Here is an 18,206-nt window from a genome sequence, read left to right on the forward strand (position 1 = left end):
AAGATGAAGGTCTTATCTCTCGGATATAACCATGGCTTCATCTTCACAGAAGAGGAAAACTAGAACAAGTGCTACAATGCTGTCAAAACAACTGGTCTGTAACCCAGTTTAGGGAAGAGAGGGAAACGATTGTAAAATCATTCCTTAAGAAAGACTGAAATCTTATACTGAAGAGGAAATTCTAACCATGGTTCCTCTCCCCATCCTATAATGTACTTCTGATATACCAAATGATCCAAACCAGGCACACAAGTTGGAGAGCCTCTCGCTGATTTGGATATGGCTAGGTACCCCCCTCCCATAAAACCTGCTTTTTAGGGTGTGCTGTGCTTTCACCTCATCTACATGTTAAATGATATGGGATATGTCCAGAACCCCAAGGCCCAAAGCCTATTTCTTCTGCAATGCTTACGCCTTACTGTACATGTGAATGTAAAGAAGGTAATGTGCTTCAAGTAACTGATAACTTATAAAAATATTTCAAAATCCCTTTGCTTTGTAAAACACAACTTATGGGCTCCGATTTTTTTTTGTTGTTGTACATTCTGATAGAGAATCCTTGAAATACCAAGTTGATAGTGCTGCTTCTGAGCAGCACTGCCCACTTGCCTCCTCACTAAGATGAGAGCAGCAGCCCAGAAAACTACACCCCTTTACCAGGTTCATACCAACATAGTAACCACGAGCAAACTTCTGAACAGTATCTGCAAAGTGTGGTGACCAGCCCTGCAAAGCCCACACAGCACCAGAAGCACTCACTCCCTTTTGCTTTCTAAAATAACAACCCACCGATCTGTTTCCTTTCTATTTCACTATCTGCAATTACGATTTGCCTCCTTTCTTTTAACAGTTACTACCCGTGTTTATGTACCCCCATTGGGTACTATCTGTATTATCAAGTTCACAAGCTCTGCCTTCACAGTTAAACTCCCGTCTTCTATACTGCAAACACCAGCCAGGTCAACAGCGCAGTAATTGCCATAAATGTGTTTTTTTCACCCTTGGATAATAAATAGTCAAGAGAAATGCAGGTGTACATCACACTCTGAATGTGACTGATCTCTTGTAGAAGTAAGCAAAACTTCCAGTTGAATCAGCATTAAATTCACAGAAAAAAAAAACTAACTAGTATTTTACGTTAAATTTCTGGTCATAATTAATTCACTGATGTGCCTACACTTCCAATGAACGGGCTGATAACTGCAAAAGTTTCCAGTCTTTATTTCTTGGAAACCCTCCAAAGGTTTAAGCTTCTCATTTCTGCTAATTAATTCAGGAGGAACCTGAACATATGGTGTTATAGCAAAAAATATATACCATGTACAAAATAAATCCTGTAAAAATGGGCCTACATTTTAAAGGGGAAAAAAGCTGGGAGAGGTGCTTTGCCTTTTTAATGACTATTTCTTTATTTCTCAGGAGACATTGCTGGGCTTTCATACCCAACAACAGCTTGAGCTAAATACACAGAAAAACAAGTCTTGCACCAGGCCATTGAAGTTCAAAAGGCAGGCTCAACGACGTGCTGGATGGAGAATGCTACAAAAACTGTCACTTCCCTCAACATTATCCTAAGAACAGCAAACTGTAGTATGTCACTGATCATGACCTCATATCCAGTTTGGACACTGTCTTTTTGGCTTCCCCTTCTGGGTGGGACTGAGCCATCAGAATGGACCAAAACCAGGGGCAGAGGTGAAAGCTCTCCTCTGCTTCAGCTGCCTTGGCCCTGAGTGCACCAACAGGTCTTAATGGCCCTGACAAGTCTCACCTGAAGGCTCCTCCCATGGCCTCTGCCCGTTGGCCCAAGAGCTCCATTTAAGCTCTGGCCTGCAGGCCCCCAAGCCCTAACCTGCATCACAGGTATACCTCTCTCAAGCCCTGTTTCCAGCCTGCCCTGCGGATGGTCTTTGGATCTAACTTGCCAGTAGCTTCTCTCCTGGATGGACCCCTCAGGCACATGCTGGAGTTTGGCTCCTGGACAGACTCAAACACAAGATGGAGGCCTGCAGAGCGTGGAAGCAAGGCCAGGTAGCCTGGGAAGAATACAGAGAAATTGTCTGAGCAACCAGAGATCAGGTCAGGAAATCTAAAGCCCTGATAGAGTTAAATCTGGCCAGGGACATCAAGGGCAACAAGAAAAGCTTCTATAGATAAAAGGATGTCAGTGATAAAAGGATGACTAGGGAAAATGTGAGCCCTCTCTGGAAGGAAACAGGAGACCTGGTTACTTGGGATATGGGGAAGGCTGAGGTACTCAATGGCTCTTCCTCAGTCTTCACTGGCATGTGCTCTGGCCACACTGCCAAAGTCACAGAAGGCAATGGCAGGGACTGGGAGAATGAAGAACTGCCCACTGTAAGAGAAGATCAAGTTCGAGACCATCTGAGGAACCTGAAGGTAAGTCCATAGGACCTGATGAGATGCATCCATGGGTCCTGAAGGCACTGGCAGATGAAGGTGCTAAGCCACTATCCACCATATGTGAGAAATTGTGACAGTCAGGTGAAGTTCCTACCGACTGCAAAAGGGGAAACATAACCCCGATTTTAAAAATGGGAAGAAGGAAGACCCAGGGAACTACAGGCCAGTCAGTCTCACCTCTGTGTCTGGCAAGATCATGGAGCAGATCCTCCTGGAAGCTATGTTAAGGCACATGGCAAAAAAGGTGACTGGTGACAGCCAACATGGCTTCACTAAGGGAAAACTGTGCCTGACAAATCTGGTGGCCATCTGTGAAGGTGTTACAGTGTTGCTGGATGCCCCATCCATGGAAGTGTTCAAGGCCAGGATGGATGAGGCTTTGAGCAACCTGATCTAGTGGAAGGTGTCTCTGCCCATGGCAGGGGGGTTGGAACTAGATGATCTTGAAGGTCCATTCTGTGATTCTATGAACTTGGTCTGTCACACCTAAAGGAGACAGTCCTGCCACAGGCTTCCCAGCTGTCTATGATAACTGGCCTGGAAGCTGTTAAATTACTGCTTTACAGTCCTTATGTCTCTGTTAGCAGGAGCTAATACCTGGGAGTCCTGAACTCACCTTGTCTTCTCTGTATAGCAGTCCTGAAAGATGAAAAGCAAAAGATCTCTCCTTCTGGCACAAGAGATGCAATCCTATTTTAATGGTAAGTTGTATTTGCTGTAATGTATGCTGTGACTTTGTAGCTGATTTGCTTCTAGTCCTGGATGGATTTATGCACTTGAGTATGTCTCCATTCTATTAAGTTGTCCTTAGCTATGTTTGAGGCATGGACACTAGTTCCTCATTAAACACCTTGTCTAACCAACAAACACCTCTTTATCCCTTCACTTTTTTGCCTCACCTTTTATCCTAAGGGTTGTAGTACTGGTATCAAGAAGTAACTTAGATTATTTGTAAGATTGCTAACAAATTCACTGAATTCTTGCAGAGGCGTAGAAGAAAAATAGTGCAGTAGCAGTAACTAACTTATCTGATTTCTTGAGGACTCATTGTTTTCAAGGAAATATTAGTTACACTTAGAGATACTGAAACAGGGAGGTCCAAAAATATTTTACTGTTCCTATCAATATATTTTGTCCTATGTATACAATTTTTTTACCTTTACATGAGGTATAAATAACATGTCAGCAAAAAAAAAGGATTTATATGAAAACACTGAAATTAAGAGGCTCACTTTTTAAGATGGAGCACGTTTTCTTGGTCTTAAATGTATACAGTTCTTTTAAGATTTGGAGCATGTAATTGCTCTAATCAGAGGAATTAATCTTCACAGCTTCCACGACTGAGGCATTCTACAGCATGAAAGAAATGATTCAGAAATGGCTTTGTACAGTCCAGCAGTGAGTCCACTGAAAACATCACAAAAGCAAACTATCACCAGAATTTTTAATTTCAGGAGTTTTACAAAGACTTTTAACTAGATGACTAGTAGAAATCTTTCTGAGAAAATGTGTCTGAAATTCTGTCTGTATATATGAATTTAAGAGTTATTCTCCATTCCAACTGGCAAGTGACTTTGTCTCAAATCCATTAAAACATTCATTTGAAAGAACTTCATGTCTACATGAAAGAGGCTCCATTTCTGAGCCCTCCTGCTTCTATCAATACCCAGTTTTCTTGGAGGAAAAATAAGAATTAAAAAAATGGTTTGCAAGCATTGGCAATATAAAATTTGAAATTAGGAAGGTCACATCTCAAGCTACAATAATTTTTTGCCACTTTTCTATCAAAAGTCTAAGTGTAACCATTATGCTCAGTAATAAAAAAGTCTGGGAAGGAACAGTGGCAATAACGTGATCAAATGTTCAAAAAAGCAGAAGCTCCTGAACAGATATCACAGTAATTGCTACCATGAACCTGACTCTATCCTGGACCCACTGGAGTACATGCATGCTGGGCAGCTGCTGCCAAAGAACTTTCTAGCTAACATAGAAGAAGCAACAGGCAGTTCCAAGTTAGTCTTCAAGTGCCTCTTCAAAAAGTTAAGGAGACCTACAGGCTAAGGCTTTTTCCCCTCAGTCCTGGAAAACAACTATGAAGCAAGTCCTCATGGAAAGCATTTTGAGGACAGGACTATCATTAGGAAGGGCAAAAGGCAAACTGTGGGTCTGCCAAACAAACTGCCTTCTGTGATGAAATGGCTGATTCTGTGGATGTGGGGACAGTGGTGGATGACACTGTAACAGCTTCTGAGTCTCAGACAGTATCCTTGCAGACGAACTTAAGAGACTTGGCTGGATAGGTGGACAAGAAAGTGGGTGAAAAGCTGGCTGGATTGTCGGTCTCAGTGTAATGGTCAGTGGTTCAAAGTTTAACTGATGAATTGTTACAAGTCATTCTTATCAGTGGTTGATAGTGGGGCCAGTGCTGTTAACACCTTCATCAATGACTTGGATGATGAGACAGAACACACCCTCAGAAGTCTGCAGATGCTAAAACTGGAGGTAGTTGTTGGGCTGTCATTCAGAAGGACCTCAGCAAGCTGGAGGAATGAGCTGACAAACCTTTTGAAGTTCAATGAAATAAAACACATGGCTCTGCACCTGGAATAGAGAAACTCCATGTATTTGTGCAGAGACAGGACTAACTGGTTAGATAATAACTTTGCATAAAATGACCTAACATGCTCTTGCACAGTGACAGCAAATCCCATCATGGGCTGCATTACTAGAAGCATTGCCAAGAGGCTGAATGAAGTACGCCCTTGCAAGGCTGCATCTTGAGTCCTCTGTCTAATACTGAGTCCTCAGTGCTGCAGACACTGACAAACTGCAGACTGAACAGATTTGGTGCTGGAGAGTATGATGCATGGAGCAGAGGTTGAGGGAACAAAGGCCTCAGCCTCAAGAAAAGAAGGCAAAGTAGGGATCTAATCTGCATTTTTCCACTACCTGAACAGGAAGATATAGAGGACACATTTTCTTCCTCACAGATGCACAGTAAAAAAAAAAAAAAAAAAGGTGCATGGGACACAAACTGCAGCTAAAAAATTCCTGTCAGATGAAGATGGAAAAATCCTTTACATGGCGAAAGTTTAAGTGGTGAAACACTTACAGGTTGCTCAGAGAGGCTGGACATGCTGGAATCTCCATTCAAAGCTTTACTGGATAAGCCCCTGAGCAAGTTGATCCAATGTAGAAATTAAGTCTGCTTTGAAGAGGCTGGACTAGATGACCTCCAAAGGTCTATGAGTTGGTAGGAATGAACTGAGAAGTAATGAAATGAGACTGGACTGCTGGATAGCAAGTGATCCCAGCAAACTAACATACCTGCCAGTGTCCATTTCTCAACCTGGAGTGTTTCTGTGATGTAAAGGAGAATAATGAGCTTTCACAGTACAGCACTGAAAGGATTCATTTAAAAAAGAAACCTTGTAGGTGTTAAAGGAGAAGGGTGGTATTACGAATGTTGTGAGCTGACTGGAAACAAGTTATGAGAGAAAAGAGGTGTGCTGAGGATTTTGACAGGGAAGACAGGTGGTTTCTTTGATGCAACAGAGGTGAGAATACAAGTGTGTAAAAAGGCTGTGGTTAAAGGAATGACAGAGATGATGCAAAAGAAACAGGAAGCTGCAAAAATGCAGATTCAAAACAAAGCCAATGCATATAGGCATGCGTAAGTACCTACTCTCTTCCTACTGAGATGATGACATGGATCTTTAGTTTATCTATTCTCCGTACCTGTAGTCCACTTGTAAGCAACAGCAAAAAACTGTTCACTGAAGTCTGTATTTTGTCCCAGTAATGTTGCAGAGGAAAGCAAGCAATGCTATGCTAGTTATTTTGGTCATTAGCTGTTCACTGTATTGGTTTATGAGTATTTAACATGCTTTGTTAAAGCATCTTAACATTATATTCATGACTCTTCTCACCTAACCTCCTCTTTTGCTGCACGCTGTTTCTCTCTTTAGAACCTCTTTGTGTTAGAGCCTAAAAGTAAATTCCTAACAAAAATATCTAATACAAACTACGCATCAATGATTTACCATGTTTGTTTAATAATAGTACTATTGATGTTAATTATGCATACTACAGGAAAAAAACACCCAACTTGCAGGCAAATTGGACATCTAAATACTTTAAGTAATAGTCTGAGTAATAGAGCCAAACTGTGCAATTTCTTTTTTCCTTGACACATTTCTCTTTTGCTTCTAAGACTTCATTCTACAAGGTGATTATTACTTTGAAATATATGGTTGTATAAAATAACTAATATGTTTTGATGTCTTTATTTTTTTGTATCAGAGGATGAATATTTAGCAATTACTTTTTAGAATTATATTGAGGCCATCAGAGTAGTGATTGCCATTTCTAATTAAATGTTTGCTGGCATGTGTCTTCAGGAATCAGCTGAAACTATTTTTACTGTAGAAGCGTAGTCACATGAGTATTGTATGAACTATCACATGCTGTGTAAACATCATTAAGACACAGTAGTACCGTGTATGAAATTCAGACTCAGCCAATATATTTTGAGACGGGCAGGAGGGCAGATACAGGATTCTTGCCTTTGAAACCCTCACTTATTTGAATACATTTTAGAAGCTCTGTGACATTCAGGAAGAATGAGCAATATCAGCTGATTCTGTGTTACATGATACAATTTAACTTGACACACCTCAACAATTCATCACAAATTTGAGATACCTGTTTCTACTTGAGGGTAACAACTGCCTGAGGCTACTACATGTAGTTCTGGCAGGACAGTCAGTATCCTGCAAGTACTGCAAAATCTTAAATAACATTTGAACTACTCTAGCTAATGCAATTCTGCTGCTTGTTTTATGAGTCAAGTTTATCTGCTTAATCTACTATGTTGTAACAAGTAAATCCTGGCGGTTCTGTTTATCAAAGCATGTATGATAAAACACATGCAAATAGGCACACACGACTAACTTGTATTTGCTTTAGAAATGAATCTATCTTAAAGAACATCTTTATATAATTAAGTCTAGTAACAGCTGCTCTTAATATAGAACCCTAAGGAGGGTTCACATACTTTACCCAAAGTAAATTTGTTCAAAATAGCACTGTCTTTTCTGATGACTCACCTGGACAACATCACTGTTGACAAAACTTTTACAATGTTCAATCATTGGGTGATTTTTGATGAAATATTTAATTTTAGAGTGGAAGTTGTTTGTTCTTGTATGCATCTGAAGATGCATGTTCTTTTTGCATCTGATGATGCAAACACTGAGTAGCTATGGACTCTCAAAAGCATCCCATGATGCTTGATGAAATAATGCTGACCTATGAATTCTTGGATATGAGCAATTAGGGAAGGGAAAGGGGACATTTTTGTATGTATCTGAAGTTGAACTGTAGACGTAATGACACTTAGTGCAGGGTTTTTAGTAATAAAGGCACCATTATCTTCTGTGGCATTGACAGACTGAGTTGGTGGTCAGGGAGAAGACTGAGTAGGACAGTGGGGACATGTGAGTGATGTCCAGATGAGTGAGAGGAGCTGAATGATAGAAATCTAAGGGCTAGGAGGGGCCAGAAAAAGGCAAGAAAATCAGTGGATTTTAGTGTGCAATGGAAAAGCTCCACAGTATTTCAGCAGTATCTGGCTGCTGAGGAAAACCTATCAGGATCATGGACAACTCTCCAGTGGAAAGGGATACCAGGAAAGATAAATCAATAGTGAGTAATGGTGAGGAGCTTCACCAATAAACTGGAATAGGAACAGAACTCCTCTCCCTTTCCATCATGATCTTTTTGTCTCGGTCTCTTCAAATCCCAGTAACTGTAGAACTACCACCTTGACTTTCCATCTTCTTTTTAGATCCCCCCTCTTGCTTTCCCAAGTGAAGACTAGGAGGCCAGAAGAATTAAGGCTGAAGATTGTGGCTGTTATGAGGTGAGGAGACTTGCTAAGTTGGGCAGCTGCACTTGGGCTTAACCAAGAGTACTACAGAGAGAAAAATTTAGGCTAAGATGCAGTCCTTAAGGTATAAGCAGAATTATATTCTGATAATATAATAAATGAAAAAATAAATCTAGCAAAGCTGTATCTCTTTAAGTCTTTTTAATTTGTTTTGCTATTTTTACTATTTTTCTGATATTAACTCTGATATTACTGCCATTTTAGAAACAAATGTCAAGTATCAAGAGCAAATATAAGACATTTTCTGAACAGTTTGCTAAGAGCTGCACTTAATTTTTGTTTTTGTTTCTTTTTTTTTTTAAAGAAAATGTTCATATGGCCCCATTTGGAATCTCAACAAACCTACAAATAAAACTTACAAAACATCTTTTATCTACTGGCCAAAAAGGCCAGTGATTCTCATTTACTGTTTACCTCTACAGAAGACACAGCAAAAGGACAGAACACTGCCATGTGACTGACTCGTGACTAAATACATTTTTCCCATAAAATTCAAGTCTCTATCTTTAAAATTAGATATTTTCAATGTGAGTATTCATGCTTTTGTACCAAGAATTGAGGGAAAATGTAGTATGACAGGACATAAAGAAGGAAAAAAAATCAAATTATATAAGCACACATGTATGTTTATACATACTGAAATCCCTATTCTTTCACCCTTTTATTCTTTTAACAGGGAATTTCACCTGTTGTACATTCTAAAACACTGGCAGAGAAAGACTACTGCATAACAGCGTTCCTTCCTAAAGACAATACATACACACACACGTGTGTGTATCTCCCTAATCCAATGCTGTCTTTGGGGTAATTTTGTCCTTGCTTTTTCATGTGTTTAAAAACACAAGTCATGCCTTTATTTGAGGCAGTTATTTCAAAAGGCCTGCAAAGTTTCTTGCCAGTAGTGTAATTTGACAATGGCTAGAAAGCTTGAGGAAAAAAGAAGCATTTTCTTATTAAGAGGAAAAATGAGTGTGTGCTTGGGACAATGAATCAATGATGTATCCAAGCCTGTTTATTAGCTACTTGTTCAGTTTCTGTAAAATACAGCTTTGAAAAATCGTAACTCTAGGTGTTAGAGGAGAGCGTTGAATTAATTGCTTAAAAAATTGTAACCAGCCTTTCTTAAGACAACTGAGTCACACGTGCTGGTTATATCCTAATGTAGTTGTTTTTAAGTGCTTCAGAGTTCCTTGTTCCATCAAACCGTGTTTTCTTTGGTGTTAAATCTTTTTAAGTTCTCTTTTGTTTGAGGTGAACTAAGTGGTTCACAGGTCAAGATTTAAAACTAAAATACAGTGCACAGTACCTGCTTCCTAGATAGATCTTATGGCCCAAATCCAAACTAGCCTCCTCTTACTCCCCTGTAAGTCTGCCTGTTCAGATGCCAGTTCTGTTCTCATCTTTCATTTAGACACCACCCATCAGTACAATGAAAGAGTGTCACATATACTGAAGTCTAAGCAGCGAGTCAAATTAATTGACTGCTGTATGTTTATATAGATTCTTTCCAGGAATTATGTTCACTGAAAAGCTCAATTTAAAGGAATAAAGCTCATTCATTGCTGAGACAGAAGCTATTCCTTTAAAATACTATATTTCCACACAGCATGACAGATCTGTCGCTGCTGGAAAAGCAGAAGCTCAAAACCAGAATGAACTAATTCTATTTTGAAACCAGTAGGCTTAAGTTTTGCATCAGTAATGGTCCTTGTACAGCTATGGCATTAGAGACATCAGACATCTAAGACTACAAAGGGACTCAGGTGCAACTAAATGAACATCACAGCACTTAAACACATCTTCAGCAATCGTCACATCACATGCACTGCACTGTTAGACAGCAGGACACTCTGTAAATTAGAGTTACATTAATTCAAAATGGGATCCACACAAACCAAAATGCTCATAATGAAGTCATCTAAGATGGCCAATAGGAAAAACTATGGACAAAGGAATCCTTATATCTCATCCTCACCCAGGAAACAGAGGCCTTTCAAAAGATGAACAAAGAACTGAAATCCTGCTTTCCCTTCTCCATAGCATAAACTAACCAATGCTCACTACTGTGGCAGAATTTGGTCTGACTTCATTGCATAGAAATATAAATCCATGTTTATTGCTACCTCTCACTAAGAAATGCCACAACTGCTAGGCTACCAGGTACACTGTGCATGAGGACTATAAAAATGATGGCTTTGTGGGAAGGAGGAACCTAGTACTCATCTTCCTGTCCCCAAACTATTCAATGAATTTTAATACTTAACAGACAAATACATATGCAGCTTTTGGAACAACTACTGGAATCCCTGAACACTAGCCAAGCAAACTCCTCTTCTGCGCAGGGAAGTATCCACAGGACGGTGTTAGTATCTCCCACAATTCCAGGTAATTTATAGCCTAGTATTCTGGAAAGTGAAAAGTAAGTTTAAACCCCCTCTAGCCAAAGAAACCAAGTGTCCTGCTATCTTGAGCGAATCCCTGAAGTATCAGAAACCAAACGAACCCTATTCTGTACAGTTCTGCACAGCAGGCATTCACAGGAGATGCAGATACGCACTTTTGACAGATCCTGAGCCAAGAAGGTGCTCTGAAAACACCCAGTCCCTTTGAACAGAGGCGTGACAAAGCACCTCTCCTGCGTATCCAGAGGAGGATGGTAAGTGACAGGCACAAGGGAACCATCTCTCAGGCTTTGCTCATTTCTGCATAAGGCCAGAGAGAGAGGGAGAGGTTTCTGGTCAACCACTGAGGAACCCAGCAGAGCCAAGCCAAGATGGTATTTCCTGAGAAAGACAGGAATGAGGCTGCAGCTACAGCCTGAAGACAGAAAACATCACAAGACCCACTGATACCTTGTTCGTTTCTCAGCTTTGCTGAATGCCTTTGCTGTTGAAGCCGTGGCAATACAGGAACAATTTCGCACTCCTTGTTCTTTCTGCCTTATTCACTATAGCCCCCCCTAAAGAAACTAAACTACAATCCAGTTAATTTTCAGCAAAGTAAAATTCAGGAATTAAATTTCTACCAAACTCCCCCATTTCCAGCAGCAACAACCTTCAGCAACCAGAATAAAACTGGCAGGAACTTCATATGTTATCCCCAAAAAAGCAACAAGTCTGGTAGAGTTCAAACAGCAATAGAGGGTCATGCTTTTCGGAAGAGTAAATGCCTGTCAGCCGCTGCCTCCACCTCTGCCTGTCAGGGCCAAAGCTTACTACTGCAAATATGATGGTATTTTTACAAAATTTTTAACAGATTCCAGTAAACATATAACCAGTTTTGCATAAACAGGCCTGATTATCGTGTTCATACCACCAATTAGCAGCTGCTGCTAGCTGCTACAAACTTCCAGCAATACATTTCTGCTCTTGCTCAATTACTTTTCCATCTGTCAAGTATAAGTTTTCTATGACAATGTTTTATAGGATGGCTCACTGCAACAAGGTTCATCATCAAGTTTTAGTAAGCTTATGTCATGTAGCACATAGAAAGTTTAACTTACGTAACAAGTGACTCAAATACAGTAATTTACTAGTTGCCTGAGTAGCTTCTGATGTAACAAATACAAAATGTCAAAATCTTTTATTTCTGCCATGTCCAAGAATTTGGCATTAGGACAGATCAAACCCTAAAGTGAGTTGGTGCTTGCTGCGGCCTCTGCACTATTCATCCCCAGATTTCCACAGAGAAGGAAGTGAGAAAGCCAGCTGTGATCCTCAGCACTTTACTGCCACCTTTGATGCAGCAATATTAAGAGGAAAGGAAGATCCACAAAAGCTCACCTTTTGTTTAGACAGACACAAACCTTCATTTTACAAGACTCTGGCATCATTAAAGAAGACACAAAACTTGAAAACATATTGCTGAAGGACGTATTCAAAACCAGCTTTCTAAAGATGGGAGGTAACATTATGTAACATTCCAAAGTATCTTGTAAGAAGACCATTACTGTATATACACTATTATAGAGTGATCTTGGTTTCTGTTACTAACAGTCCTAGAAACTGAACAAAAGACTTCGTGGGTTAGTCCTACCCCCAAGAAATTACAACTTAAGCATCAAACACATAATGCAGGAGCATGTATCTGCATATCTCTAATTACAGTCTGTCCATCTAGGAAGTAAAAAAGCTAATACATTCCCTACAATTTGGAAGAGAATAATCAAAATCCATCTTCCAATAATGTAGTTCCCTACCATACTGTGAAGTAAAGACCAGGATTTCTACCCTCTCTCCCCAATAGATTTTAATTTTACCTTAAAGGAAGTTATTTTATCAGCATCATTTCAGAGTCCTCTGTGGACTCTGTGGATATTGGCGACACTGGACAAGAGTTGCTCTTCAACTCAAAACTGCAGATTATGCTGTGTTCATCTGAGCGCCACAGATGCAAAACTGACTATGAGAACTGGCCTTGATTAATCTAAATCCTGATTAATCTAAAGCTAATGAACTAAAGAATTTTGGTGAGGGAAGTGACTTTAATTATAAAGACTGACTTTACAGCACAATTACGTTCTTTTTCTAAAGAATAAAAGGACTGCAGAGTTCAACATGTAGGTCTTTAAATCTCTCTCACACGAAGGCGAATTTGGACAGTGCTAGCCTGATAACATGTGACAATGGTCTTCCCCAAAACTGGCCTAAGCCAGACCCCAGCTTTGTTACCTGGTTCAGCTTTAAGCAACTCTAGTAAAGTACATACCTGAGGAATTTGTTCAAGAGGCTTAGCTTTTTCTTCATTATCTTGCATGACAGAACTTATTCTATGAGACATGAAGTGTCTTGCAAGAGTGGTTCTGTTTTAAGGCTTCACCTACCTATCAGCAACTATTTTATTAGTAACTAGACAGAAAAAAAAACACACCAAACAAACCACCAGTACTTCCCTTTGGTACCATTCCTTTGATGAAATTTGCTGAACAGTTACTCAGCACATGGCAGCAAAAGGTCCTGAACTTAAGATTGTTTCCTGTATACAAGTACCATAGAACATATACTGGCAGCAGAGAGAAATACCAGCTTTGGAAGCTATCTGCTATAGGACACGTCATTCTTTAAAACCACATACAGCAGCATGATGCAGTTCTGACGAAAGCAACACAAGTAATGTGATACAATATATGCATTAGTCTGAATGTGTACCGCCAGATATATGCTCTGTGCAGTATGTTTTATGCTTGACAGTATGGTATGGTACAAGTAGAAAGAACTACGGATGAGACAGAAATAGAGCTTAAAATCAAGATTATTTTGTTACTTTCCCCCCCTTCATTGAGAGCAGAAATAAAGTGCTAAAAAATGTGCAAAAAGCTCAACCAAACAAATTAGTGAAATAGGACAAAAAAAACCCAACAAAAACTAAGGACAAGTATAGTTCAAAATTTCAAACCCCTCTTCCAACATTTCAGTACTACTTACTGGTGAGGGTAAAGCTAACTACAGTGGCTTAGCCACTCAAATTTGTAAAGACACTAATACATGACATAACTCAGCATCTCCTGCCATACCAACATGACAATGGCCTCCAACATTTACAAATATTGAAAACTTTTTTTGCATAATTACCTTGTGAAGTCAGTCATCTCCATCATAATCACGCACATCCTCTTGGCCAAAACAATGATGTCATTGCTGGTATCGTCCCATATTTCAATCTCTGCATCAAGCTTACTCTTGACTTTTTTGAAGTCAGCCACTTGCTCAGCTATCTTTTCCTTTTCAGCCTCCGGTAGTTGAGTCATCTTGGCCTGAAATATAAAATAATTTGATTTGAAAAACCTCTTATGTCAGAGTGGTTTTCTTTTTTTTTAAACAAAATCACTGGATATTGTTAAATATGTAGTTTAAACACACTGTGGCCTGAGCCAACTATTCCAGCCTTAGCCAACTCTTTCAGCCTGAGCACTTCTGAACTTCAAAATCTGTATGCTATCATTGAGTTGGACCAAATAAATAACATCACTGGAATGGGGACAGTGGTGTTCATGAAACCATTAACACTAATGTAGTGAGACAAAAAACAATAAATTCTTCCAAAGAGCCTTTATGAAATATGGCTGATAGATCTTCCTTTTTGTTAAGGATGAAGAAGCTTAAGTGTTTTTAAGTATGCAAGTTACAAAATGCAGTATTCTTTCAGGTAGGAAAGAATAAAGGAAAAGGTTTAATTGCTAAAACTTTCAGGTATGCTTGCCCTCTCTCCTGAGAAGGTTCTGCAGTATCATTTTAAGAACTGAGATAGACTTACTTGTTCAAACATGCATCTTCTGTCTTTGAAGAAGATAAATAAATAGATGAACAGGTCAGAAATCAGTATGTGAATAAGGTTACCAAAAAAGTATCTTGAATGCCAACAGGAAAACATCCAATATTCAAATAAAGCCACAGCCAAACTGGGCTCCAGCAGGGCACAGCCCTATACTTGGCTGCAGCTCCAGACTCGACTGTTTGCAAACATTCCACTGGCTAAAATTGTTGCAAATAAAGGTTCAGGATAGCTAGAAAAGTAGTGTGTTTTATGCAAGTTCAGACTATGGAATCAGAACATTCAATCTATACTGAATGCGTGTATTCTTCCTAGATTTAAGCATTAGTGAAGTATTTAATATATCAAGAGTGAAATAACTTCTGAAAACGCAGCATGGTGAGAGAAATACTTTACTTAATATTCTTTTCCATGGGCAAGATTATCAGTCTGCTCCAGATAAGGCTCACACGTACTTCCTGTGTCACAAACAGGCCAGGAGGCACAGAGTGGCTAAGATATTACGTGGCCATATGGCAGTCCTGGCCCTTCATGATACCATCTAGCACAGGAAGCAAGGAGACCTTTTGGCCTGTTGGTCTTAACGGCTCTACTGCCATAGTGGTTTTTATCCAGCACCTTCTCTGTGAAGGGGCCCACCTCCTGCACTGCAGGCCATCAGGAACTCACAGTTACATAGAGCAACTATGAACACACTGTGATTATGCTGCAATTAAACAATAAATACTTTGTGACTTATTCTTGTTTATAAAACATTATCTACCATCCATAAACCAGAAAGTTGTGGCAGTGGCTGAATTACTTATAATTAGTATAACGGGTGAGCAGTTCAATATGTAATGTGTATGTTTTTCAAGCCGTGCCATTTCACAGATATTATTTATGCTGGAATCACTCTGTCACAAGGTTAATTTTCCCATTTATATGAATTACAGGAAATTACAGGTCTACCAAAGTATAACTATGTTATAATTGCAGTCACAGAATTAGAAAGTGTAACTATTTTAAGGAATATTTTTCCTGTTTTTTTTTTAAAAAAAAAAAACAACAACAAAATGAAAACAGACCAGAGAAGACCACGACACAATTTCCTCATGGCTGTAAGATAAGCTTGATGGGAAAGATATGAAAGAGACAAAAGTAAGAGTTGGGCTACAGAGTCAAGAGAACTCAAGGACCCCTTTTAATAATCTAACACGTATTTACTGATTGGCAGAGTCTTACAGGACTTCCTAGCCCCCGGCTTCAATACTGTTTTGAGTTCCAGAACACAGGCCTAGATCTGGAAACCACAAGAGAGATGACATTTTAATGAGGGAACTGTGACATACATATCCTGCTATGTGCCAACAGTAACGAGTTTCAGGTGGAATGAGGCATGTTATCCACTGGAACAAAGGAGCAAAGGAAACTATAGTTCTGACCTTCACTTTTCTTTCATTTTCCTCGCGCTGCTTTAAAACCATGTACAGCAAGAAAATAAAACAATTGTATACACAGCCTTTTAAGCGCAGATATGATTTTGTATCAAAACAGACAACATAATGGTAAATGTGAAATAAAGATCTAAACTGAATGACTGCTATTACATGACTGCAATTTTATTTTGTCCACCAGAAGAAAATGATTTTTTCATTACTTCCAAGACAAGATGTTTTTTTATTGCAGTAGCAGGTAACAGAGTTAAAACTAGGTGAGAGAAGTTATATTTTTGATATTTCTCTTTCTCCTGTTACAAAAAAAATCTGCAGTATCTATTTTTTTCTTTAATTTCCTTGAATGAACTCTTCAGAAGACTGTTTAACCCTAGTAGCTGGGAGTCTCTCTCCAACACTGGGGTTAAGTGCATCGTCCCATTTGCAACTTGACTTACCATGTGAGCAAATTGGTGTTTCTTTTCATTTCAGCCCCTTCCAACTTTCAGTCAATTCACTATCACACATACTGAAATTCTAAGGACAGAACAAATTGTCCACATAATGAAAAAAATAGAGGATATACAGGGAGTACCTACTTGGTGAAGATTTTGACTGTTCTCTCACTGTTATATTACTCGTCGATGCGAACCCAACCTGAAGAACTGGCCTTTTGCCTACCTTCATCCCTGGCTACACTCTAAGGAACTGACTTTCATATAAACTTAAGATTATTCTCTCCTTAGACTGACATGCATTTTTTCCTTCCTGATCCCCTAAAACAAATGACTGGCCAGATCCACACCACCAAAACTCTTACCACTTACACGGAGGCAGTAAGGAAAGAAAAGCGACAGAAAGAAGCACAATACATTCAAGCAATTGTTTGTGTTATCAAAAATGCCTCCTGTCTGAGACAGAGGCAAGCCAGATATCCTTTTCAAAAGAAAGAATCTCCCTTCGAAAATTTTTTAACACTTCCTGCTTTGTAGGTTGCAGTGTGTCATGTAACTATAGAGAAGAAAAGATGAAAACTCTCTTTTTCTACAATTTTGTAAATTACAAAGAAAACCAACCCCAGTCTCCTGATGAAGCACATGAAAAACTTCTCACAGCTTTTATCAGCAAGAAAACCAAATAACATGCTCTTCACATACTGTAGTTATAAGAAAATGGCATAGATCCAAAAAGACCTGATTTGTGTCCCTACTTCCCATAGTTGAAAGCTAAGTTTTTCATTCCACCAGACTCAGCAGCCACAAGAAGTCATCTCACCTATGTTCCTGCTCCCCTGCTGCAGTCAGCTGAATGTTTGGTGAATGATCCATTCAAATCACTGAAAGGACAGTAATATATTTCAATCGAACTGTTTTACAACAGTTCACGTTGTGACCTTTACCTTTTTTCTCTTTAACAAACTTTGCAGATCACTGTCATAAAATACAAGCTCATCAGCTGAGCCTGTTTCATCAGGAAGTTGAGCATAACACAGGCACTTACAAAGAGTACTACGCAGATGTGTTTTGAACGCCAGTATGTAAGTATGTTTCCTGACAGCACCGAGTCAAAAACAATTCTGTTAAAATGAGTAAAATGTGTCCACTACCTTTTACAAAACGTCCTGCTTTTTTTACCGAGTGAATAATTGTTCAAGTTTGGATAAAGAGGTGAAAGAGAATGGTGGATATTCAGCACTTCATGGCAAAGTGAATGCACAGGATGTTCCCTAGAGATGAACTGTGTAGGTGTGTGATACTGACAGTTGGGAGAAGCTGAATTTATTTTGTTAAGTTTACTACTTGCTGTCACCAGCTGTCTTCTCCCAATTTTAAGAATGCAGCATGCCTGCTGAAGTCCAGCATTCTTTGAACGAGTTCAGAGAGTGCCTCATTTGTGCTGCCATGTCAACTCCTATATATTTTCAGATATAATATAATTGAATAAAGAGGTAAAGCTATCGGGAGATCATAGAACAAACTGTTTAATGCCATTTTTGCATCAGCCTTCACTAAAAAGGTTGACTTAGATGAGGCAATTGTGCCATAATAATCTAATTTATTTTTGTCCGAGGTAACAGGCCTATACATAAAGATGCAACGTGTCATAAATCTGGGCTTCACTAGAGTTTTGTCACTGGTTCTCATGTC

General features: G+C 39.3%; 1 protein-coding gene across 5 annotated transcripts in view; it reads right to left on the reverse strand.

Annotated features, from left to right (window-relative positions):
• Positions 1-18,206, reverse strand: part of CTNNA3 (catenin alpha 3) — a 520,316-nt gene that overhangs the window by 43,837 nt on the left and 458,273 nt on the right. For all 5 annotated transcript variants that reach the window (XM_086616261.1, XM_086616260.1, XM_086616263.1 and 2 more), the window contains one exon: positions 13,945-14,126. In XM_086616261.1, the coding sequence (XP_086472387.1) occupies positions 13,945-14,126 (182 nt within the window). The remainder of the gene's footprint in view (positions 1-13,944; positions 14,127-18,206) is intronic.

This window comes from Tauraco erythrolophus, chromosome 9 (assembly GCF_009769465.1).
Source record: "Tauraco erythrolophus isolate bTauEry1 chromosome 9, bTauEry1.pri, whole genome shotgun sequence".
Classification (NCBI taxonomy): Eukaryota; Metazoa; Chordata; class Aves; order Musophagiformes; family Musophagidae; genus Tauraco; species Tauraco erythrolophus.